Source organism: Argopecten irradians, chromosome 1 (assembly GCF_041381155.1).
Source record: "Argopecten irradians isolate NY chromosome 1, Ai_NY, whole genome shotgun sequence".
Taxonomy (NCBI): domain Eukaryota; kingdom Metazoa; phylum Mollusca; class Bivalvia; order Pectinida; family Pectinidae; genus Argopecten; species Argopecten irradians.
Genome location: NC_091134.1, coordinates 59,308,934 through 59,336,503, shown reverse-complemented (window position 1 = coordinate 59,336,503; position 27,570 = coordinate 59,308,934). Strand labels below are relative to the sequence as shown.

General features: G+C 34.8%; 1 protein-coding gene and 1 pseudogene across 3 annotated transcripts; both read right to left on the bottom strand.

Moving 5' to 3' along the window:
* Positions 1-9,439, bottom strand: part of LOC138335708 (betaine--homocysteine S-methyltransferase 1-like) — a 38,073-nt pseudogene extending 28,634 nt beyond the window's left edge.
* A 5,460-nt stretch (positions 9,440-14,899) lies between these two features.
* On the bottom strand, positions 14,900-26,509 carry LOC138335688 (betaine--homocysteine S-methyltransferase 1-like). Of its 3 annotated transcripts, XM_069284858.1 has the most exons (8): positions 26,492-26,509; positions 24,822-24,866; positions 24,052-24,242; positions 23,635-23,829; positions 23,071-23,182; positions 16,059-16,237; positions 15,576-15,657; positions 14,900-15,279 (listed from the first exon to the last, which is right to left on the bottom strand). In XM_069284858.1, the coding sequence occupies exons 2-8, from the start codon at positions 24,832-24,834 to the stop codon at positions 14,996-14,998; spliced, it is 1,056 nt and encodes a 351-aa protein (XP_069140959.1). In that variant the 5' UTR covers positions 24,835-24,866; positions 26,492-26,509; the 3' UTR covers positions 14,900-14,995. The 3 variants fall into 3 exon arrangements, with proteins under 3 accessions (XP_069140959.1, XP_069140953.1, XP_069140964.1); XM_069284852.1 differs by lacking the exon at positions 26,492-26,509 and having other exon boundaries at positions 24,822-25,025; XM_069284863.1 differs by lacking the exon at positions 26,492-26,509 and having other exon boundaries at positions 14,900-15,276; positions 24,822-25,009.
* Between the last annotated feature and the right edge of the window lie 1,061 nt (positions 26,510-27,570).

The following is a 27,570-nucleotide window of genomic DNA, read 5'->3' as shown; positions in this document are numbered from 1 at the left end:
CATGTGAATTCACGAAGAAAGAGATAGGTAATGAGGGACTACTCCACTTTATTTTAGTTAATTGCGTATTCAAAATATAAACATTGTGCTCACGAAAATAATCATTATTTCTATATATCAACGCTATCATACACACAATATTATCTTTCCCAAAGAACAAGTATTTATATTTTCAAATGGATATACATGTATGTCAAAACCAAGATCAATTCGACATCATTTTGAATGGTAAATCGCAATGTATGATTAATTAATTTCACTAGAATGGGGTCTCAAAAGAATTAATAATAAAAAAGTACCTGTTTCCGTATCTTTTAAAGCGATCCAAGTACGACACGTTTCCGTAGTCCGGAACGTCACGGGTAGAGCAGCTATTGGACCCTGTCATAAAACATTTATATGAAATACAATATTCTAGTAGACATGATGGTGAAGAAAATCATGTTCTGTTTAACAATTTTCATTACTATAAAGAGTACCTTTTAAGATGCAATTACATTGACCTTAATCTAAACGAACACAACAACCTTTGCTTTTTTAAATTGAAACAAGATATTTTTGTATAAATTAATCAGTTTATAATCTCTAGGCAATTTTATCTGAAAAAATAAAAACTCTGTTTATAATATGGGCCCCTAAAGTAATATTTTCCTTCTAATGGGAATCATTAAACTAATCAAGAATATTGTGAGCGAAAGAGAATCCACAATTTTCAACACTGTAACTTATTATTGCAGCTCCAGCAGCAGTCGGTTCTCGGGGAAGTTAAAATCCATCTGATGCTAAAGGCGTTACAAAGATTAAAGTGAATAGTCAGGCAAAGGAAACCAGTCTAAATGCGTTCTTTGGCCTTCCAAAAGTCATTGTATACCATAATGGTGATCAAGTTCTGCTTACGGTGTCCAGTTTTGACCATTGAAATTTTGGGGAAGCCCCGTGTAAATTTAGCACAGTTCTAAGTATAAATTCGCCAAACTCTTTGAAAACGAGGCTGCGTGGAAATGTCAACATGGACATGTGTTTCTCAGTCGTGTCGGTTTCGTTTCGTGTGATAAACCACTAATGCGGTATGCAAATTGTTGTTTTGAGATGATACATTTGATGCAAATGAAGTATTCTTACATTAATGACAATGCTTTGTAATCATTTTTCGATAAAAGCATCTTGTACATGGAAATCGACACAAATATTCGGCCGATGCAGAGATGGGGCCCCGGCAAGGGGCAATTATTGCAGCATCGCATTCGTCGTATTTTACATCAACCGAATCATGACGGTTAAATACAAATAATCGTAACATAATTTCCCATGTAAAACCACACGAAAACGTTCCATAGAACGTCCATGCATGTAGCTGTCAAAGATGTGAAAATAAATTAGCTCATACATAGATATTTTACAAGTACAATATATGTGTTCAATTATTCGTGTAGTTTTTTGCAGAGATTTAATTAAATTATCTATGTCTCTGTTTTTTTTTTTTTTTTTTTTTTTAAACAATATTTGAGTTCTGGAGAGAGATGACATGAATGTCCAGCTGGAAGGAAAGAAACTTTTATGATGTATATGTATCGTACAATGTATATATGTAAACGTACATTCCATGTAGCTGCTATAGAATTAAAACTAGGAAATTCTCTCAAACATTGATAATATTTAATTCTTTACATTCATGTAGGTCTATGCTGTGAGAATTAACACATCATATATATTTCCAGAAAACATATATGCCTACATGTATGTTACTTTCCTTTTCTGTTGTTTCCTGTTCTTTTTTGTGCTCTGGAGAAAAAGATGATTGAGTTGAAAGAAAAGTAATTAATTAAGAGAAATGTGTACCACAGTACTTTGTCTGTAGCCGAGGGGTTCAATACTGTTTTAATAGTCCAGTAATTAATAATTAAATTGAAAATTTCAAAATTAAGATGAAATTGTAAATTCCATTTTTGAATGAAGTGGTTCCCCTCCTTTGAGAGTACACAGTGTGTATACCCTTTTTGGTTTTTAGGAATAATACCTGAATAGGAACCTGAAATAACATGACAATCAATCAGGTATGTGTGTGTTGGGGGGTGGGGGGCTAAAAGACAGAAGAATCATGAGGTTGGGAAGTTGTAACTTGAGTGGGGGGTTGAAATATAGAATAGCTACAGATAACTGGAAGTGGAAGGGTGCTTTATCATTGATCTGGTCATTGCATATTTGGGGTTTACATGGCTTTTTTTTGGTTATTTAGTCTCATTGATTTTGGAGCAACTTTGAATCCATATGGTACTGTATATCTTTCTTTTTACCATGTGTAGCTATTTCTTCTGTATTTCACCCTTCGCCCAAGTCACAACTTCCCAATAGGTACCACTTTTTTGTTTAGAACTCATATCAGAGACAGATGTACATAGTACTACATACTACATTTTAGTCTATGTGTTTGTAATCACTGTTACTACAGTATTAATACATAAATGGTCTATGTACAAGTTACACATAGACAATAAATGTGAAATTTGGTTCAGACAAAAAGATTTTTAACATTTCAGATAACTTGCTAGTTTTATGGTTTTATTTATATGTTGAGTCTACTCTCTTGTAAAGTAGAATTTAGAAATCCTAAGACAATGGTATCTATATTGCTATATGTAAAAAAAATCCTTATATTTTAAAAGTAATTGAAAAGCTATCTCACAAGCCCTGACAAACAAATGGGCAAGCATATGGATGCAAGAATTATAATCACTGGATCTAGAGGACTAATATAAACAAATATTTCTACAAAGTTAAACAATGAAAAAGTATTGCATCATAATTTTATTTTAATGATTACAGTTGAAAGGAACATTTAATAAATTAATACTGTTTAAATGTTCTGTTCATGATCTTCTAGATCCATATTGGAAAAGTTTACTTTCAAGAGCACTCAAATCAACATTCTTCAGTCTTCATATGATGCTAATTGTATGTATTTGTATACATACACTTGTATACAGGTCCAAGGGATGAACTTTATGTATTCATGTCACTATGCATGCATGGTGCCTGAAAAAAAGAACCAACAATTTTTTATATCTGTTGAATGTGACAAAAATTGAAATGATCAATTTCAAATATATATATAAATGAATAAATGTAGGTTCATTCTACAGGTTTTTTTTTTTTATTTTAGAGAAAACATTTTATAAGTTGTGAATGTTTCACTGATGCATTTGATAGAATCAAATATTGTTTCAAAAAAGATACAAAATTCATTATCTATAGTTCCACCAAAAATTCAGAATAATTATAAATGATACATGGCTGCAGTACATTTCAACTCTGTAAAGTTTGTCATATACACATGTACAAACACTATTTATTATTATGACCAGAAATAATACTGTATGTGTCCTCCAAATATATCTAAAGAACAAGCTAAAACCTACATGTACATATGTATATGTGTATATCAGAACATATACAATACAATTTTACCAATTAACCTACAATGTAAATCCTATATACAATGTATGTGTATAACACTACCAGAACATGTACAGAACAAAAATTTACAAATTAAAAATCTATAAATATATACATCAGAACTGTATGAATTGACCGGTAGCATAATATTATAGATTAATTGAAACAAATCTTAGCTTGATAATGCACTAGCGGTTACATTCTAACTGTATATGCATTACAACGGTACATTTTATAAATATACAGGGCATTCATTACCCCTAAAGAGGCCCCACTAAAGAACCGCTATTTACCCCAGGGTTACGTTTTACGCGATTGGGGAACAGGTATGAAACATGTGACCATATGTGACCACTCATTTATGAAAAAATGCTGCTAGGGACTATTTACAAAATGATCAAAATACGAAGACTCACTCACTATCAGCTGAGCAGGGAGTACCGGGTAGTAGGCCTAGGTACGTACAGTAGCGGTCCGGAGCCGCGTGCTCGTTTGAACTGTTCTCTTCACTATAACAAGTTGTATTAACACTGTCCATGCGTTGTAATGTTTACCGAGTCAGTTGTTGGGATTGTCGCTGCTCCATTGCCTTTCCTTTCGCATTTTAGGTGAGTCAGTTGGTTGTTTTTGCGGAAACATTTTGGTTCAAAACTACGGTAGCCATGTTTTGTTTACTACGGAGAGTGGTGGGTGTTGCGCATGCGGTAAGGTTGAACTGCACTCATAGCCGGTCGGGAGGACTTTTAGGATTCCCATAGATCTATATTATTATTTTCTTCGCATGTACAGCGATTTTGAAGGAAAGTTTTATTTTTCTAATTTATAAGAAATTATACCGGATATATTAATACCATTTTTACCGATTTTACAGTCACTTGCCCGACTATTCGCTACTTTGGGAAATTCATTAAATCACTCCTACAACGCTTCTGAGTACTGGTTTACCTTACACACTTTTCTGATTTCTCTAATGGTTGGTAACATCGTCTTAGGGCCACGGCCACAGTTGAGACCGACTACGACTGCTCCAGCCTCCTCAAGTTTACGTAATGCCTCGGTTATCGGCAAACCGTCCATCGTCATATCCGGTTCATAGATTGACATAGTTATTACTAACGGGAGACCTGTGTAAATGTGAAAAGAGAGTGATAGATACTAATATAGTACATTAACACTTGTATAGACTATGGTATGTTTCGGCCAGATCAAAAAAATATCCACAGTCTTTCTCATAGGTGCAAACCTCCAACTTTGATGCTAAATGTGGAGTGGTTATACAGGAGACATGAGACGAAAAATAAATAATTAATATCACAAATTTAATCGCCACTTGTATAGACTATGGTATGTTTCGGCCAGATCAAAAAAATATCCACAGTCTTTCTCATAGGTGCAAACCTCCAACTTTGATGCTAAATGTGGAGTGGTTATACAGGAGACATGAGACGAAAAATAAATAATTAATATCACAAATTTAATCGCCATAAAGATATTAGATTTTAGAAACAACAGGTTTATATCTGCCATCGTGAAGGATTTAGTAATTGTAGTCACAAAAGGGATCATATTTATATTGGGAGTGTGACAGTGTACAGAGTTTTTTTTTATTTTAATCACTGTCTCCACTAGGGATCGAATTCGGGACTAGTCTGACGCTCAACTGATCGAGCTAAAGAAAATTTATCTCTAACCAAGATGAGATACGTGTATATTGCGGTACAGTACAATATTTGGGAGCATATTTTTCCAAATCGATAATCATAAGACAACGTACCATGTCCATACTTCTTTACGGCCTCTAATACCATTTTGGCCTCCCCGTAGTTACTTATTGTTTCCACAATGATGTAATCAGCGCCCTCTTCAACCGCCCACTCCACCTGTTCCTATGATCAAACAAATAGAATCGGGTTAAATGTCAATCTGTCTGATCGCACGACTGTTAGGGTATAAATTAAAGTCACAAATCCGTATCTGTCTTATTTTTTTCATGATTTAAAAGAATGTTGAAAAAATCCTGATGTAAATCATGCAAAGACAGGACTAAATCGAAGTCAATTTGAGCGATAATGATTAGGAAACTTTTGATTAAAATCAATAAATATTAAAGATCGCAAGGCGGATCCAACTCAAACAAGCCGAAGCGCGAAGTAAGCCGACATTGTAAGGTCGTTACCGAGAACGTCATGTGACTACTGTAACTATACGTTACGAACTCTCCCGATAAAGGGTCACGATCTTTCCGACTTCCGTTCGGCAATAATCGTAACTTCTATGGCGACCAGTTTAAAATGAAGGCATGATTACAAGTATCGACTTTCAACAGCTGCTGTAACAAAGGTATTCAGAAATTATTATAAATATTCTTTGATATAACTTAATTTCAACTACATCTACAAATATTAACAATATCGGGATCGAATCTAACTTGACTTTTTGTTTAACGTTACGTATAGTGTGGCTTTAGTGGCTTTAAAATAAGTTTCATCAAATCCCCACTTTCCATTGACAGCATACGAATATGTTATGTCGACGTGAGGATACTAACATGTCACTGCCAATATAAGATTGATAACGCTAGAAAAGTGGTATTTAGACAACACATAAAAATATTTTCGCATGTTTAATGCCACAGCAGCAGTTGATGATATGAACTCCTGTTAGAACTATACTATATATATATAGAAAATCTGTTATGAGATTCCCTTCATATCATGCCATGTATTACATTATGTTAATAACGCTTCAGTACCTAGGCGTTTGAGAGTTTACACGTACATCTTATGCATCGATAAAATAAACTTTTTTCTGTCATGAAGTAGACTACACTGCATTTGAATTAAATGACATTACCTTCAACATGGCCTTGATTTTGTCATCTGCCTCACGATTGTCTTTATCATATAGGTTGGAGTTGCACAGGTTTCCCGCCATCAATGTCCCTGTCTCGTCTGCCACTTCACGTGCGATTTTTAGAGCTGTTCTATTGAGTCTCTCTAAGTCATCCTCTCGTCCGACGGTCCGCAGTTTCTCTCTATGGCCGTAATACTGAAATACAGAATACAGAATAGCAACATTCCTCTCTATCAATACATGTTGATTACTTGTATTATACGCTATGCGCCTTTACCGTGTTCAATGGAAATAAGCAAAGATGGCGTGGTGTCATCCATAAACTATAGTCTGGTAGAAACACAATATGACGACTTATGATAAGCTAGGGTATAAACCTATAAAATGTCATTTGTACAACTTCTCACTTTCATTTACAACTTGATTTTTGTAGTTAATCAATTAATTATTAATTATTTCAATTTATCAATAGATTGGGTTAGCGGACCTGGTTTACATATTAATAATGGCAAAAAGCACTTGTCCAGTACATTATTGTGTAGACTATTGCAAAACTATACTGTAATCGCTAACGTACTGTAAACGCTTCCACCACATCGGAACCAGCATGGACAAACTCTCGGTGTAGGTTTCGGACAACGTCCGGGTTTTCTAAAACTACTTCCGGTACAAATCCTCCACACTGAAGATAACCTCTTCTCTCGATTTCCATCAAATATCCTTCCGCAATGAGGATCTTCTCGCCGTTCGCTAGACGCTCTATTAATCCTGTCAGATTGAAAGGCGAAAAGAAATTAATTTGCAATACTGTCCATTTACACACAACTTCTTTAAGCTAACAATTGATTTTTTCGCTCAATGTGTTTAACATGCCTGCCACTGTCATAAAGACTACAAACTGAATTAAGAGTTACTAGTGGCATACAGTCATTGCCATGTAATTAAACTGAGCACTTCTTAACGTATCCATATCTGCCACTTTACATTTTGATAGAAACAATCTACTAATCTAGCACATTACAAAACTGTTGCTTGTAAACCACCGGCATCTATACTGTATAACCTCCCTATAACGATAGTTTGATGCTTATATATACACTACAACTCATGTTGAGGGTCTCTGCTCTAAATTTGTTTTGTGTAATCAAAACATGTTCATCAACGATGTTATATCTCAGAAGATATAACAGCCATTTTGATGGGGATTAGACCTTAGTTTTCTCTTTATTTTATCTTTGTTAGAAGTGACAACTGAATGTAAATATATGATTATATTTATCAGTGAGTAATAAACTTATATACATAAATTTCCTTCTTAATGTAGTATTATATTGGTAAACCCATGCTCATAACTGCATGATATCTTTATTAACAAACTTGGGAGGCCGTCCTTACATGACCCTAGCTGTTAATAGGACGTTAATTGAATCAAACAAACAAACAATTATTAACAAACTATCTATATGTTTAAATAAAATTAGCGTATTATTTTAATTGCATGATCTACACAAAATAAATATAAAGTCTTGCTTGGAGAACCTTCTAAACATTATTTGTATATTTACATATGACATATTGTAATGTCAATCTGCTGCACTAAATATGAGATATAATTTTAAAATACTTAAACTAGCTGTATATTAGATGACGTAAAACTCCAGAACAGCTGGTGAATGTGATGTATTACAGTAAGTATTTGATCGTCTGTAGACGTTAACTTGTGGCTCACTAAGTTGAAAAACAGTATGAGAAATATCACATACATTTACAAGTCTTACTGGACTTTAACCGTACATCATTGTATTTCTTTGCATAACTAAACAGTGTTTGTATCAAATATTGTCAAAATAAATTAAGGTGCAACCAAAGTTAACAAAATTTGCAGTTTTAGAATTGTTACAGTATATTAACAATAAAATGGTTCAATATTCTCATCTGACATATGTACATTATCCATGACAATACTATACGTGATATCTATTAAATCCAGTGTGCTTTATCATATTGCGGTGCAACGAAACACTATAAGACTCCTTTATATGTGGATATGAACGACATGGATATTCTCACCGAGGGTCATAAAATGTAACAAACCCCGTGGGTTTATCAACATTTGGTAATTCCGAGAGTAAAATATCCGAATCCTTCTTATTAACATATGAAACATTATTTTCTTTCATATCTTGACGATTTGTTTAAATTTTACAATTATGATAACCCGTCATTTATATTTTTAACCCAAACCCCGTTATTAGCATTCTTTCTAGTACATGTTATAGCCATTATAGAATCTGAAGTTTATGTTAAAAAAATGCAGAAAATAGTAAATCTGCTGACGCAGTGGTGTCACGAAGTTGTACTGCATGGCCAGCCATATAAGACTATAAGACTCTTTCATATGTTGATATAATGGATAGGGATATTCTACCCGAGGGTCACAAAATTAAACCCGAGACTCCTTCATATCCACTTATGAAAGAGTAATTTTCTCTCATACCTCGACGTTTTATTGCAATTCTACTGCTATAATTTACTACCATTTTGAAATAATTTCGAAAAAAATGTGACGGCAAGTCAATTCTTCCTACATAATATTTGAGTAGTATTTTAAACATAAATTCTGTTTTTTTTTTTTTTTTTTCGTATCTTTTAAAGTAAGTCCAGCATAGTTTCTGAATAAAATGTTAAAATTGTACCGAGAAAATAGTAATTTTGTTGACGCTGTGACGTCACGAGGCTTCATTGCATGGGTAGTTACGCAGTACAGCGAAAGCCTCAGACGATATTGCCTGATATAAACCAGTACATGTACTACACCCTAAGTACCTGTGCATGGGAGAATATAATGTATACCTTTAGATGGCATTGTTTCTTCTCGTTCTTTCGACAGCTAGTGTAACATCACCCTCGGAAAGTCTGCTGCGATCCTTTTACCGCACACCAAAACATATGGAACGCCATAGCTGCCTGAAGACTAGATGTTATAGCATGATGTCACCATGTTATAGCATAATGCATTCCGAGTAGAAATCGTCTTAATAACTTGGCGAGACGATGCTATAACCTGGTGACAACATACTATAATATGGTGACACGATGCAATAACACGGTGACATCATGCTATAAAATTGTGACATCATGCTATAAAATTGTGACATCATGCTATAATATGGTAACACGATGCTATAACATGGTGACATGATGCAATAACACGGTGACATCATGCTATAATATGGTGATATGATGCTATAACATGGTGACACCATGCAATAACACGGTGACATTATGGTATAACAAGGTGACACGATGCTATAACGCGGTGACACGATGCTATAACAATGGGGCGTGATGCAATAACACGGTGACATCATGCTGTAATATGGTGACAAGATGCAGTAACACGGTGACATCATGCTATATCATAGTGACACGATGCAATAATATGGTGATATGATGCTATAACATGGTGACACGATGCAATAATATGGTGACACGATGCAATAACATGGTGACACGATTCAATATTATGGTGACACGATGCTATAACATGGTGACACGATTCAATATTATGGTGACACGATGCTATAACATGGTGACACGATGCTATAACATGGTGACACGATGCTATAACATGGGGGCGTAATGCAATAAAACCTATAGTCTTAAGGCAGCTATGGTGCTCCATAAACACATGTACAGTGTAGGCTGATACAGTGACAACGGTATTCAGTATTTGGGCTAAAGATAAAACAGTACTTCGTCACGAAGTGACAACACTCGTAACAAAATCTAATCTTATTTAAATTGTTATACATATAAATTGTATATACATTCATCCAGATCATAATCATCCATCGCGATACTATACTGACCTCTATAGACCTTGCTTTGCCGGTTCAATGAATGCCTTGTTAAATTGTTATAAATCTACACTCACATAGAACCCTTTTGTTGAACTTTCATAAGAAAATAACATATGCATTAATGGATTATTTAATGATTGATTTATGAAGCTATTTATGATAGGATAGGATACTAGCATAATCAACAATTGTCAGCTCGCATTACAAAAGACAGATACACGGTTAATGCTATAATGATGTTCGTTCTTGCCACTGACTGACCCATCTAGCACCAGCTTAAATGTACTGGACCTATTTGTTAGAATATGACAAGCCCGGTACATCAACTAATAAACACTTTGTGATTAAAATATATAGTAATGTATATGAATAAACAGTGATAAACTACATACAAACATTTAATTGAAGCCCTACGTGTACATACCATTTTATTGCACACCAATGTTACGAAATACAGTTAATTTCGTACTGGTTTCGTGACCGTTCATAAAACGTTTATCTATTGAATGAACGCGAAAGGTTTAAATCCGACTGACTTACGGTGAACACTTCTTATTGATATTATCTAGTCTATGGAAGGAAAACGTTGATTAATGAACGAGACAAGCAACTCAGCAACACGTTTCATTAAATGTTGTGAGAAACGTTCAGTCTTAGATGATCCAACATGCAATTATAAATCCGGTACCATTACGAGTACAAACATGCAGTTATAAGTCAGGTAACCATTACGAGTACAAACATGCAATTATAAATCCGGTACCATTACGAGTACAAACATGCAATTATAAATCCGGTACCATTACGAGTACAGACATGAAATTATAGGTCAGGGAACCATTACATGTGTGAGTACAAACATGCAATTATAAGTCAGGTAACCATTACATGTGTGAGTACAAACATGCAATTATAAGTCAGGTAACCATTACGAGTACAAACATGAAATTATAAGTCAGGTAACCATTACGAGTACAAACATGAAATTATAAGACAGGTAACCATTACGAGTACAGACATACAGTTATAGGTCAGGTAACCATTACGAGTACAAACATACAATTATAAGTCAGGTAACAATTACGAGTACAAACATGCAATTATATGTCAGGTAACCATTACGAGTACAAACATGCAATTATATGTCAGGTAACCATTACGAGTACATACATGCAGTTATAAGTCAGGTAACCATTACGAATATATACATGCAATTATATGTCATGTAACCATTACGAGTACACACATGCAGTTATAAGTCAGGTAACCATTACGAGTACAAACATGCAATTATATGTCAGGTAACCATTACGAGTACATACATGCAGTTATAAGTCAGGTAACCATTACGAGTACAAACATGCAGTTATAAGTCAGGTAACCATTACGAGTACAAACATGCAGTTATAAGTCAGGTAACCATTACGAGTACAAACATGAAATTATTTGTCATGAAACCATTATGAGTACAAACATGCAGTTATAGGTCAGGTAACCATTACGACAAGCATGCAATTATTTGGTTTTTTTTTTACTTTTTTCAATTCTTGCATATAACACATTTACAAATACATGGGACATCAACATAAACTTATCATGACATATACATTACATTTTTATCAGAAGGAAACAAAAACACATAAGAAACATAAAATAGCGTGCTGAGTAAGATGAATTTGCAAATTACTATATTGGATTAATTAGTTTTGTCGACTATTAATCTTATAGGGAAAATTATATTTGTATGTGTATTTTGATTGATTTATGAACAACTATTAAAATTAATAATATTGGTAAGGGGATGTAACCCAGATTCACTTTACTCAGCAGCTATAAAGACAGGGAAAACACAACAGAACAAAAACAACAAAAAGTCATACATACTACACAATAATGAATTGGAGCCTATATAGGTATAAGTATATGTAGACAGCATATTGATTTTCAATGCTAGAGATATCTAATAAACTAAAAAAAATAAAATATAGCAACCAATATGTAAATTCAATACTACGCACATGTAAATAGAGAAATCATGAACTGAAGATGGTTTGCCAGCCTTCCCATAATTTGTTGAAATGATCCATACTAATATTTATCTGTGCAATTGTTTTTTCAATATCAAATCGATACATCAAATACTTTTTAATATAATTGAAAGTAAGTTTATTAGTTCTCTGGAAGAAACATAGATAAGGTATTTTGTATGAAGTATTAAAATTTTTAGAGGAAAGTAAGTTTGATAACTGTTGTTTTTCCCGAATAGGATTGACATAAGATCCAGATCTACATTTTTATCGATTGTATTTTTAATCCATCTAATTAGGATTGCCAAAGAATTTTAGTTTCAACACATTCCCAAAATAAAGCATGCAATTATAAGTCAGGTAACCATTACGAGTACAAATATGAAATTGTCGTGAAAAATTCTTCAAGCATTACAACGCGATATTACGTCGCTTGGTTTACAGTAACAAATGCTAACATAATCTGAACGTAAGGCGACTCCTGAGAAATAATAAGAACCAGATACTCTCGTAGAGTAAGCGTCACCATATCCATCGACGATATCTATCATACAGAGCTTTGCCAACAGTCCATTAAACAACTTTCAGTTATTTGTGATTTGTCGTATTGTTCATTATTATTATTTTTATATTATTCATTTGCTTCGTACTCTAAATAGGAACGAGAAAGTTATCACTACTGCACGAAGAATATCACAACAAAAATATAGCAATTATAGTTGTTCATTTAACCAAACACTTCAAAATCATAAATGAGATTAATAGTATTAATTAAACTCGCAATCGACTAATTATGTATCAATAGTTTTCAAATTTTTTACAGAAGTGGATTGTTTTTGGTTAAAAGACAATACAAGTACAAAGAAATATCAATGGCCAGTAGCATTTATTTAACATAACTTATCAAATGTTGATAATGACATTAATGAAAGATTTCTAGAGGGATACCAATCATTACTTCATACGATTGTTAGAAACATTATGCATGTATATATATTGGAAATATGTCTGAGCTATTCGATTGCTTCGTCACTTTACATCCCATAAAACGATACTACGTATGAGGACGTTTTTAGAAGAAAAGGTTCAGTATTTAATACGGTGATAAATTCTATACATTTATTATACATTTATTCATGGTATGAAGAGTTAAATATTTTTTTCACCGGTCGTTAGCATACAGGTCAAAGATATTAATTCATAGAACAAGCTCGTTGTTTGCACATCCACAGTTCCATAACAGATACTACAATAAAGCGTTGACCACGTATTTACTTTCACTTCAACATTGCTTTATTTTAAAGGAAAACATTTTTCCATGAAAGTGATATACCATGATAGTAATGTATTTGTCCCGAGCAACTAATATACTCTTAACACACGTTCTATATTTCTATATTTACACTTGCTAGGCTTGTTCACTATACGCAAGTACTAGCCGATTTTGTTTACCATAACTGCAAGGTAACATTGAACTTGCGTATGAAAATGTTCTATGCAACGTAAAGGGGCTACTTTTTTTAAAAGAAACACATGGCTTTGTTTACATTTTGACACAACATTACGCGTATATTGTTGTTTTTCATAGAATTTTGGGAAACTGTAAACAATACATATATGTTTTATATTTATATATACGATACCAACATTTTTTGAATTAACAATTGTATAAAGAAACGGGAAAATATCCCGACCGGGGCGACGTGCAGTGCTGTCAAATGTAAACATTACTTCTGTGACTGTGTTCATATATCCTACGATCGCGTCTTTGGGGTGGACGGGCGTAAGCCCCTCTGACAAAGGTCAGTTATAAACATATCCTCTTGTCTTTGTTCTTTGAGAATTTAATCATGTGTATTATAAAACATGCACCGCTAGAAATCCACGTATTGACAGTTGCGCGTCACCACAAATACATTGTACCCATCGAACACAAGTGAAAATGTTCCGTCTGTAGATGGCGATGGATCTAAGCGTAGATTATTTAATCACATGGCTCCCAAGGATGTAATATCGTCAAGTCAGACGACAATCTCAAACACGTTGAGCTACTTGAATATCGGTGTTTTGACAACTTCGGCAAACTCCAGTGTGTAGGTATAAGCGTGCGTCAGGTTCGCCTTGCTGCACAAAAACGGTCACCGAGTTCACACATGTGGCCGAGTACAAATTCTTTATGTTATTACGCTATAAATTAACTTTTAGCAAACTTTAATATCTATTCAAAGTTCCGATCTGATGAAATAAAATTTTCTCTGAAATTTGTTTGTCATGTTTGTTTTACAATGAAATATTGAATTTTATTGTCGTCGCGGATGAATAATTCTACCTTACGTGAAGAGTCATCTTTCGCTGTTCAATTGAGTAAGCACCTCCCACTTTTGACCGACTTTTATTAAATAATTACGTCAAATTCAAATGACGATTTTATAGCATAAAATATAAATAAAAACAGTCGTATGAGTGTAAATATAGGGATTGGATTTCGCTTTTATGTTAACCATGCTTGTATGGAGCAATTCCTCTAATAATATATTCAATAACGCGCCCCATAGAATATATTTATAGAGGAATTGCTCCATACAAGCATGGTTAACATAAAAGCGAAGTCCAATCCCTATATGGATAAAGTCATAATAATGACATATATCTCTATTGTTCAAGACACATGGTGCTGTATATAAAAAGGTCATGCAGGAACTCTTTTTCATCATCCAACATTCAATTTATTACTTTTAGGTATTCAATACATCTTCATAAAGACAAAAGTGACACAAATAAAGATATTTATATGATTAATTAATCATTACTCTCAGTGGTTCCAAATGCATACTCTCTTAATTTTCGCAAAGATGGATTCGTTCCTTCTAAAATTACATTAAGTGAAAGGTTTGGTGAATATTTGCTGGCTTCCGGTTTTCGTCCATACACTTCCGCCAATTCCCGGAAGTAGAATGGAGCATTTCCACAACATAGACCGATGTAGTTTACACCGATTGCCTTCGCCTCCTCGGCAAATTCTCGGATGTCATCTCTGCTACTCATTACACAAGCTAGGTTCTTCGGAAACACATTTCTCCCTACTCAAATAGAAAGAAGATATCGAATATTAATCATAAGAATTTGAGTATGAAGATCGAGGGAAGCCACTACATTTTTGTCTCAGAGTAGCATTTACTTAATTTGAAATTTTCATACATCGGTTAACACTTTTTTTCCGAAATTATTTTGCGCTATTTATTCAGATCCTTTTTAAGCAAGAGCATACACTTTCTCCTCCAAATGACTGATACTTCATCCTTTAAAAAAGAAGCTTTAAATATATTATCCGTAAATTGGTTTTATTATTATATTAGTTTAGAGTGAATTATGTCCTCACCGGTATCTGGGTCGTTGAGGGAGTGCCATGTGCGGCAGTGCTCTTTCGTCCTGTACGTTACTGGAAGGGCAGCTATAGGACCCTGTACAACACAACATCAACATCATCCATAGAGAAAAGACAAAATACAATAGTGGATACAATTAACATGATTGATATATTGCTAACACTGTTAATAGTGTAGCACGCATATTGCTAACACTGTTAATAGTGTAGCACGCAAGGTTCAAACTGGTCTGAATCTATATTTTGCAAAAGGACATAGATGACCTTTTGGAGATCCTTCATAGCCGTCGTCAAATTTCATATCTAGATATGGTAACAAATTTCGTTTGATATTTACAAACGTGCATTGAAATTTCAGGATTATCTGTAATATACTTGAACAAGAAGCAATAAATGTAAAGGCAGTGATTCAGTATATCGTCACCGAAATCAGTTTTACTAAATACAAGGTGTACCGAGAATAGAATTCCAGCATACCTTGCAAGCTTTTCTGATCTCTCTAAGCGCTGGAAGCATGGTTTTAGGGCCACGCCCACAGTTAAGACCTACTACAGCAGCCCCGCCCTCCTCCAGCCTACGACACGCCTCCGCTATTGGTACTTCGTCTGTCGTCTCATCCGGAATCAAACAAGTAAGGGTTATGACAGCTGGGATTCCTGTCGTTATGGACAGGTATACAAAACAGATTGATGATAACAATGTTACATTAACGAATAACAGAAAGGAGAAACCAGCAGCTAAATTCAAAACACAATTTAATTATATATACAATATTATACAGAGATGGTTTACGATATCTAAAGTAATTGGTGGTGGTACAAGACTAGTACGATGATTTAAAGTGTTACTTATCTGTATGTGAATGTCCTGGTATAATCCTTGATCCTTCCAGGTTTCAAATTAACAATAATCACAAATCCACAAGGAAATTGAATGTCCCCCGATGATTTGTAAAGTTCCAGGCAATATGAATAAATCCAAACAAAGTGTTGTAATAATCCACAGATAAAGTCACAATAGCTCTCCCAATAGAATCTTATATGGCGCTGTACAATTCTTGATATGTCTTATTACAGGTCTCATTACAGTTCTGATTAGCCTTGGACAGCTGGAGTATATATAGCTAAACCGTAATTCAAGAATATTGGAGAACCTTCTACTTCTAGAAATATCTAACTAAAAACAGTAAACAAGTAAACACACATAACTTTCTGGAAATAGATCATTCTAGATCTCTACTTAAAATCAACATGTTTTACAAACATATTTGTTTATACATGATTATATTCTAGAAAGTTCTATAACCTAAATCAATGATATGACCTTCATAGGATGTATTGATAAAAAAAAGCTATAGGAGTTATCTCCCTTATCTCATAACTACATGTATTTAGTGTCATACATAACACACCCCTCCTTAAAGAAAAGAATGTTTTCTTGAAAAGGAAACTTTCTTGACATATCAAGTAATATTTAAATCCTTGATAAAGCATCTGCTAGAATATTGTCTTTCCCTTTGATATGTTTGATGTCAAGATTGTATTCTTGCAAAGTCAAACTCCACCTGAGAATTCTTTGGTTTTTGTTTTTCATTTTCCCAATGAATGTCAAAGGGTTGTGGTCGGTGAAGACCAACACAGGCACAACTGTAGTGCAGAGATACACATCAAATTGGTTCAAGGCCAAAATCAACGCTAAACATTCTTTCTCAATGGTGGAATAATTTCTCTGGTGTTTGTCAAACTTTTTCGAGAAATAACAAATTGGATGGTCAATTTGTTCAGTACCTTCTTGCATCAAAACAGCACCAACACCTACATCACTGGCGTCAACATACAGTTTAAACTGTTTATTAAAATCTGGAGCAGTCAGAACTGGTGAGTTTGATAGTATGGCTTTCAATTTCTCAAATGCAGACTTACATTCGTCTGACCAAACAAATTTGACATTTTTCTTTAACAAAGCAGTAAGTGGAGCTGCTATAACAGAGAAATTTTGACAATTTTTTCTGTAGTATCCAGCCATACCAAGAAACCTCATCAGCTCTCTCTTGCCTCCAGGAGCTGGAAAATCTATAATTGATTCTACTTTGGCCTGAACAGGTTTAACCTGCCCCTGTCCTACAACATGGCCTAAAAATTCAACAGTTGCATGACAAAATTCACATTTCAATAAGTTTACAGTCAATTTCATGGTAGTGAGTCTTTCGAAGAATTCACGAATCCCGCGTAGATGGTCTTCCCACGTGTCGTGGTAGTTGATGACGTCATCAATGTATCCATCACAGCCTTCCAGGTCTGATATCACGCTGTTAAGAAGACGTTGAAATGTTGCCGGGGCATTCTTCATACCAAATGGCATAACTTTGTACTGGTACAAACCTTGCGAGGTTACAAATGCCGACACTTCTTTAGCTCTTTCTGTTAATGGCACCTGCCAATATCCTTTCAACAGGTCAAACTTGCTTACGTACTTGGCTTTGCCAACTTTGTCAATACACGAGTCAATCCTTGGAATTGGATAAGAGTCTGTTTTACTGACAGAGTTTACTTTTCTGAAGTCAGTACAGAACCGGTATGTCTTGTCTGGCTTTGGTACCAGAACACATGGAGAGCTCCATTCACTTTTGCTTGGTTCAATAATATCATTGTCCAACATGTATTGAATTTCTTTCTTTAAGTGTTCTTCTTTCAAAGGATTGACACGGTAAGGATGTTGCTTGACAGGTGGCGCATCGCCTACATCCACGTCGTGATAGATAGCATCTGTTTTGCCTGGTGTATCCGGAAACAAATGTTTATACTCAAGTATCAAATCTTTAAGTTCATTGCGTTCCTTTTCCGATAGATGACATAGTTTCTTGTCCAAGTTCGCGAGCACATCTGAGACCGTAACTTAACACCACAGTCTAAACCTACATCTTGTACACCACCATCTAAGTCTAATTTACAAATATCAGCTGTACTTTCACTTTGTGATGGTACAGAGGCCAAAGTAGCAATAGGTTGAGAGGTCTTGCTCTCTTCTCTATCTACATATTCCTTAAGCATATTAACATGACATAATTGAGTTTTCTTGCGCCTCCCTGGAGTTTGTACAATGTAGTTAACATCATCGACCTTTTTCTCAACAATATAAGGTCCAAAATATCTAGCTTGCAAAGGCTGACCCGGTATTGGTAATAGAGCCAAAATTTTGTCACCTGGATCAAAACTTCTTGCACGGGCATCTTTATCATACCATGTTTTCATTTTGGTTTGAGTAAGGGCCAAATTTTCTTTTGCCAATTCACATGCCCTTGTCAACCTTTGCTTAAAGTTACACACATAATCTAAGAGATTCACTTTAGAATCTTCGTCCAAAATTTTGTCTTTCAAAATTTTCAAAGGACCACGTACAGTATGTCCAAACACAAGTTCAAAGGGACTGAAGCCAAGAGATTCTTGTACAGATTCTCTAACGCCAAACAACAACATGTGTATACCTTCGTCCCAATCTCTTTTGTTTTCAAAACAATAAGATCTCATCATATTCTTCAATGTCTGATGAAAACGTTCTAAAGCACCCTGAGACTCTGGATGATAAGCACTAGACTTATACTGCTTGATCTGGAGCTGGTACATGACTTGTTGAAAAATACCAGACATGAAATTCGAACCTTGGTCCGATTGGACAGCTTTTGGAAGACCAACCAGTGTAAAGAATTTAACCAAAGCCTTGACTATGTTAGGGGCTTTAATATTCCTGAGTGGAATGGCTTCAGGAAAGCGTGTGGAAGCACACATAATAGTTAAAAGATACTCATTCCCAGACTTAGTTTTGGGTAGAGGACCTACACAGTCTATAATGACTCTACTAAATGGTTCCTCAAATGCTGGAATGGGATGCAAAGGTGCAACAGGGATTTTTCTGATTAGGTTTCCCTACCACCTGACAAGTATGACAAGACCTACAAAAATCAGCCACATCCCGTTTCAACTTGGGCCAAAAGAAGTGATCTAAGATCCTGTTATAAGTCTTGGTCACACCTAGATGCCCTGCCATAGGTACGTCATGAGACAAACTTAGAATATCTTGCCTATACCTCGGTGGGACAACTATTTGATTGACAACCTTCCAGTCTTCCTCGGGAGACACATCAGGGGGGCGCCACTTGCGCATCAACACACCTGACTGACGGAAGTAACAAACCGGGACTTTCTCAGCCTCTTCCTCACTCAAAGCCCGATTACACAATAAGGAGATTTCAGGATCTTTCTCCTGTTCTACTATAAGCTCCTCTCTAGACAAAGATGATTTACTCATCATGTCAGACAAAGAAGTACCCTTGTTAGGAACAACTCTATCACTATCAAAGTCTACAGGATTGCTCAAAAGATCACACTTGCTCCCGACATCCTCTATATCATGAGCCAAGAAAGTGTCACCTAACCCTGGACTATAATGATCCTCAACTACTGCAACATCAGAAACCTTCTTACTCATTGAACGAGTTACAGCACAAGAAGGGAAAATACCAGGAAATTCCTGTTGAATAGTCTCAGCATCATCTGTTTTATCTGGAATACTGGACACTAAGGGATCTACCCTAACTTTCTCTCCAGCCAAGTCATTGCCTAAAATGAGCGACACGCCCTCTATGGGAAGTTCCGGTCTAACACCAATGGTGACAGGCCCAGTAACCAAATCTGACTTTAAATAAACACAATGGAGAGGCACATTAACAAAACCTAACTCTACACCTTGAAGCAAAACACTACTACCAGATGAGGTCTCCTCAGACAAAGGCACTACGCCATCTAATATCAAAGAATGAGAAGCCCCAGTATCTCGCAAAATCTTCACAGGTTTCAAGTTGGTAATATCACTAGTAAGTGAAACAAAACCTTCAGAAATGAAGGGAGAGTACTTCTCCAAGACACTATCAGACTCTGAGCTCTTAATCTCAACAGACACTTTAGAATCTTCCACAATATCACTAAGTTTCTGACTAGGCTTTGACATAGCTAACACAGAAGGAACTGACTGTTTACGCCTTTGCTCCTTACGCTGGAGAGAATAACATTCAGACATAACATGCCCTACTTTCTTGCAGTAATTACAAACAGGACCAGAAGGAGACCCCACACCTACCCTATCATCTGTTTTAGAAGCAGACTTAGTTTTATCACCTAATTTAGGTTTGTCGTTGGAAGGGCCACTAAAGGTTGGGTTCCTAGGCTGACCAAATTTACTAGTACCTGTGGTACTGTTTTTGTCTTGAGAACTGTTTTTAACAAATGAGCCTTTGTGGGTGAGAGCGTAATCATCAGCCATTGTAGCTGCTTCACTAAGTGTTTCAACTTTTCTCTCATCTAAATGAGTTTTTATGTTTGTGTGGACACAACGTTTAAACTCCTCTATCAACAATAATTGCCTCAATTTACCGAAATCGTCATCAATTTCTTTAGAATCACACCACCTATTAAATAATTGTTCTTTTTCTCTGGCAAATTCTACATGAGTTTGTTCATCTCTCTTTCTCGAGTTTCGAAATTTCTGGCGGTAAGCCTCAGGAACTAACTCATAAACTTTCAAAATAGCTTTCTTGACTACTTGGTAATTTGAAATCTCATCTACAGATAAAGAAGAATAAATGTCTCTAGCTTTACCAATCAAGACACTTTGAAGAAGCATTGTAAGCTTATCTTCAGGCCATTTCATACTATCAGCTATTTTCTCAAAATGCAGAAAATACTTGTCAACTTCTTTCTCTTGAAAAGGAGGAACTAACCTAATGTTTCTACTGACATCAAAACCTCTGTTTCCTTGTAAACCCCTAAAAGTTGGATTACTTGAACTGTCTTGAGAAGCTAGTTCTAATTCTTTAATTCTAAGTTCTGTTTCAGCTTGAATTTTTTGCTTCTCTAGCTCTAACATCTGATCTCTCTCTTTTTCTTTTAATTCTTTCTCAATTTCTTTTTCTCTTAACTCCTTTTCTATTTCTCTTTCTCTCATTTCTTTCTCTTTATCTATTTCCATTTGTCTTAGTTTCATTTCATGTTCAAGTTCCATTTGTCTAATTTGAATTTCTGAACTGACTGTTTCCTCTATACTATCTAATGCACTAGAGTCAAATTTGCCATTGTCAACAAAATATCTTATAATTACATTCCTAATTTCAGCTTTCCTCAAATTAGTTTTGATAGTAAGGCCTAAATGTTTACCCAATAACAGTAAATCCTTCTTACTAACTTGCAAAAGAACTTCCAGGGATGGCGCTTTAACAAACTGTTCTACCTGCATAGTAGTCATATTTATCTAGCTGTTGGTTTCAAATGTAAACTCAAAGTTTGTACACAAATTTTGAAAATTTCTTAATTAATTTTTCAAAGTTAGATTTCACAAATTGAATATCGATCCCGGACGAGCCCCCAATTCTGTTACATTAACGAATAACAGAAAGGAGAAACCAGCAGCTAAATTCAAAACACAATTTAATTATATATACAATATTATACAGAGATGGTTTACAATATCTAAAGTAATTGGTGGTGGTACAAGACTAGTACGATGATTTAAAGTGTTACTTATCTGTATGTGAATGTCCTGGTATAATCCTTGATCCTTCCAGGTTTCAAATTAACAATAATCACAAATCCACAAGGAAATTGAATGTCCCCCGATGATTTGTAAAGTTCCAGGCAATATGAATAAATCCAAACAAAGTGTTGTAATAATCCACAGATAAAGTCACAATAGCTCTCCCAATAGAATCTTATATGGCGCTGTACAATTCTTGATATGTCTTATTACAGGTCTCATTACAGTTCTGATTAGCCTTGGACAGCTGGAGTATATATAGCTAAACCGTAATTCAAGAATATTGGAGAACCTTCTACTTCTAGAAATATCTAACTAAAAACAGTAAACAAGTAAACACACATAACTTTCTGGAAATAGATCATTCTAGATCTCTACTTAAAATCAACATGTTTACAAACATATTTGTTTATACATGATTATATTCTAGAAAGTTCTATAACCTAAATCAATGATATGACCTTCATAGGATGTATTGATAAAAAAAGCTATAGGAGTTATCTCCCTTATCTCATAACTACATGTATTTAGTGTCATACATAACAACAAAAATGCAAATGTCCTGAAAAATGTTCTTTTCCTGGCGTTCCAAAATTTAGGAAACCTTTTAGCTTTCACATGCCAATACAACAATCTGTGATAAAAGTGTGGATTTTAAATCTCTTTTTTTTATTATTTCAGCAGATTTAAAATTATATTGAAACTGTTTTACTGTAATAATGTATAAGGGAAATGATGTACTATCAATACATTGTTGTCCTACTTTTGCCGTCTTTTTGTTTTGGTGTATAAGAGAAATGATGTATTAATATCAATTTACATTGTTGTCATACCTTTGCCGTCTTTTTGTTTTGGTGTATAACAGAAATGATGTATTATCAATAATCAGTATACATGACTGTCCTACCTTTACCATGTTGTTGTATTGCCTCCAGTGCTAGTTGAGCTTCACCATAAGAATGTATTGTCTCAGCTATCATGTAGTCCGCCCCCTCTGTCACTGCCCATTCCACTTGTTCCTATATCGTAATGGTATACTACAGGTTTGTGTGTTTAATTCGTGTGTATAAAATAAAAACACGTCAATAATGAATAGCGACAATCTTACATTAAAATTGAATGTATTGTCTATGGAGACCAATGCAGACGTCAATATATATTCCTCTCTGTTCCTAATGAAAGCACTGCATTTAGTCACAAACGATCTTGTCAAATACTCCTTGTCAAAGTTTAAAAAGCATTATCCAAACAGAAGGGGGTTAAAAATGCAAACTATACACGCATTATTAAAATGGATCTAGACTCCCCAAATCCATGATTCCGCATTATTCAAATACAACAAAATAAGATTATTTCCAACCATTGATCTGTGATCATTCGTTATGCATTACGCATTGTTTAGTGAAGTGTGTTAAATTGTATTAATATTTAAAAGATTTGTTCAGGTCCACATTCACTTGTTCACATATACCTTGAAAATGGACCTGATTTTATCGTGCGTTTCAGTATTATCTGGGTCATAGATAGTCGTACAACAGAGTCCGCCGGCCATCAGGGTGTCAGTCTCGTTAGCCAAATCTCTTGCAATTTTCAGAGCCATTCTATTCAGTTTTTCCAAATCGCTTTCTCTGCCGATAGCTCGAAGTTTCTCTCTGTGGCCAAAATACTGAAAAGGAAAGTCATTAAAAATTGAATAAAAAACATATTCTTTCTAGATTTCTCTACTTACAGGATGAATGCATCCATAAAATAAATGAAACCAGTATACATCCCTATGCCATACATCCCTATGCCATCCTTCAGAAATTATTGAGTACATTGTATTTATTAGTTATCGTTTACAGTTAAAATTGACTAGTGTCGCACGAAAAAAAAAATCCTATTTTACCATCAATGCCTCTACAACGTCAGTTCCGGCGTGTATAAACTCTCTATGTAAGCCCTCGACTATTTCCGGATGCTCCAAGACAACTTCTGGTACAAAGCCTCCAGCCTGTAGATAGCCTCTTCTCTCAATTTCCATCACATATCCTTCCGCTATTAGGACACTTTCGCCATTCCGTAGACGCTCCAACAGGCCTTGATCAATATGACAGATATGTAATAAATGAGTGTTCAGAAACTGGGTTACATTTGTACCGACAAAACTGGGTCAAATTCAAAATATTTTGTGGAAAATATAATTTTAAACATCTTTAATAGGTTGTTTATTTTTATAGCTAGAAGATTTGTTTTGAACAACTGACTATTGTTCCATATCGGGTTGTAAAATGTATATATTTGTACATGACAATATTAAAACTGTCGTTTCCATCCAATTATACATATCTGTTCACCAGAATGATTTTCGTTATATATTTTTTTGTTGTTTTTTTTTCCTGAAAACTATATTAGCACAAGGTCTTGACAACCACCGTAAAATGTTTTTTTTTTTTGATAGAAACTGTCTAGAACGCGGCGAACGCAGGTTAGTCCTAAAACACAAATCTATATGTTTATCAATTAAGACAAGTACAACGCCCCACATTTTGAAGAATTACAATTTCAATGCGTGTTGAAAAAAAGCCCCACTCCGTCAGCAAGATATAAACATATGAGATGTTGTCAGATTACTGAGGTATTTAACGGCATTTATCTTTTAAGTAGAGCTATACATACCTTTAGAGCCCATGTCGTCAATATGGTGGTGTATATACTTGTTCTCTGTAGAAACATTATTTTATTCAAACTTTAACGTTCGACAATAAAATTTACATAACTTATATCTAAATAATTTATAAGCGTATGGGCTGTCAGGCAACAGGTAGAATCCGTCTGTTCATGCCATAAGTATGAAACACACTCTGTCTCATTACTACATAGATCTACATCAGTGTAAGGTGTATGTAGTGATTATACAGGAATATCATCATAGCTATAGTTGGCTATTTATAAACTGTAATATTATAGATTATAAGACTAGGGATATTATATACGAGGGTCTAAAAATGTTGTAAAACCCGAGGCTTGTCGAGGGTAGAATATCCCTATCCTTCACATCTACGTTTGAAAGAGTATTTTTCTCTCATACTTCGACGTTTTATTGCAAATATACTACTGTAATTTTCCGTCATTTCAAAATAAATTCGAAAAAAATTCGACTGCAAGTCAATTCAAAATACATGAAGATATGCGTGATATTTTCAATGCAAATCCCATTGTTTGTATCTTCTAAAGTAAATCCAGCCTACTTTCTGGAAAAAAAATGTTAAAATTGCACACACAAAAAAAGAAGAAGATAATTTTGTTGACGCTGTGACGTCACGAGGCTTTATTGCATGGGTAGTCACGCAATACAGCTTCAGGCGAAATCAGTGCATTTGCCCTAGATCAGCCAGTATTACAAGTGCGGGTATGAGAAACCAGCCAGTATTACATGTGTAGGTATAAGAGAAATACATTTATTACATGTGTAGGTATAAGAGAAATACATTTTATACATTATGTTACAGAATTATTTTATCTTTTGACGTTTATTCCATCTTTTCTGACATGATTTGAACAATTTTTATTCATTAGCATTACAGTTGGTCAAAAGAAACTAGGCTCAGCAGCATACATTGCACATTATATACATAACGTTTTTCGTTAAAGCATGGCGAAATGGATTAATCAATATGTCCTAATAATCAAAACAACTGTCCCTACAAGAGATCGAACAGTGGATTTACCAGCCTTATGCTTAACAGGTCAAGCTGAGGATTTCAGGGCATGATCTATAAATTTTGGGGGAAATATAAAGCTAAACAGTAACATATAGCAGGTGTACAGCTCCACGATATTTATAAGAGCTGACTTTCCAAAACGCACAGGTTGACAACACACACATTTATATAATTTATTATTTTAAGCCTTGCATGCACAAAACATCATTAAATAAAAAACATAAAAGAAAAATAAATCAATTTAGTGATAATTTTGTAATTTGTAAATGTTATTTGATGTTTATAGTGGATTTTATATCAAGCTAGGCCTAGTCACAATTCTTGCTTTGAGTTCAGGAACAGTTTTTAGAAAGATTCAGTGATATTATTCTACTGTATATCAGTACTTTGATTTACAGAAAAAAACGTAAAACGAGTTATCAGGTCATTGTGAGACGTGAAGGATACATTTGGATTGTAGTTAAATCCATGTGCGAGCTATCAGGTCAATGTAAGACGTGGAGAAGATGACACACTTAGATTGTGGTTAAATATTCTGAATTATTTTATTAATGTATTACATATTTTTTTGTTGATATGGCAGTTTGAAATCGTACCGATGGTAAATCATGACCTTTCTCTCACCTCAGTAATGGTCTTCTTTCTACACGAGATTGATTGATATGCCCCTTTGGCGCTATCTATGATTGGTGACGTGTATTCCGTGTGAGGAAAGCAGATGTTAACTTCATTCTCAGTGTGGCGACCACATTGCTATAAATAACGAAATCGTTCGACCATGTACTATTATATTTGATGTACTAGAATATTGTATTTGATAAGATAAGTGCCCCCGCAAGCATACACAAAGTTAGTTCTACTCGAAGTCATATTACGTTTAATTCTGGACAATAAAAACAATCTGGATGATTTTGGAAAAGTATTTTTCACAAAATCATCGTAGATAAGAATTGTGCCTCATTAACGTATTTCTAGCGTATCTTTTCCCCTATGAGTATGTGTGAGTTATAAATTATAAATAATAGAATTCAAGTTCTGTTGGCATCGACCATGGACCTGTTTCCAAGCCAACGCCCAAACTGGTTCGTAACCATAAAAACACTGATCATGACTCTACTAGTGTTGTCATACCGTAAAATGTTTGGATGTGTTACCGAGGAACGAACCCAGTAATATGTCTAATGTAAGGAGAACATCTCAATTCGTCATATGTGCACGTCATGTCCCCTAATCATGCTAATGTCATTGTTTAGGCCAAAAAAGAAATATGTCTGTATAGAGTTACATCGGTAGGTCGGGAATTATTTGGGATTCTTGTTTTCTTTTTTTAGTGTCTTTCACACTAAAATAATGGCCGGAACCGGAGTCTGCGATCGAAATCCCGACTTTTAATTTTTTTTCGTAGAAAAGTGGGAAAATATTGGGGTCGGGGGTATAAAATTAGAGTCGGTCGGGTAACCCTAAACAGGCATTTTTTTTTTTTTTGCCTTATGGTTTATTCGTATGCCAGACCTCTATGAATGGTCAGAGGGGTCTCTAGTATACAGTACGCGTTTGGTGCAGTGTCACCTTATTTATAGTCTCCGACTTATCTAACTTTCTCATAAGAAACATTTGCATTGCGAAGCTATAGTTATTTTGTTGTTGTTTTTAGTTTGAGTTTAAACATATTTTATTGTTAATACAAAAGGATAAGGTAAACG

Coding starts and splice junctions, on each gene's coding strand:
- LOC138335688 (XM_069284858.1), bottom strand. Junction 23,830..24,051: donor ACGTTGTAGAGGCATTGATG/GTAAAATAGGAT, acceptor TTTCCTTTTCAG/TATTTTGGCCACAGAGAGAA. Junction 15,280..15,575: donor CCTCAACGACCCAGATACCG/GTGAGGACATAA, acceptor TTTCTATTTGAG/TAGGGAGAAATGTGTTTCCG.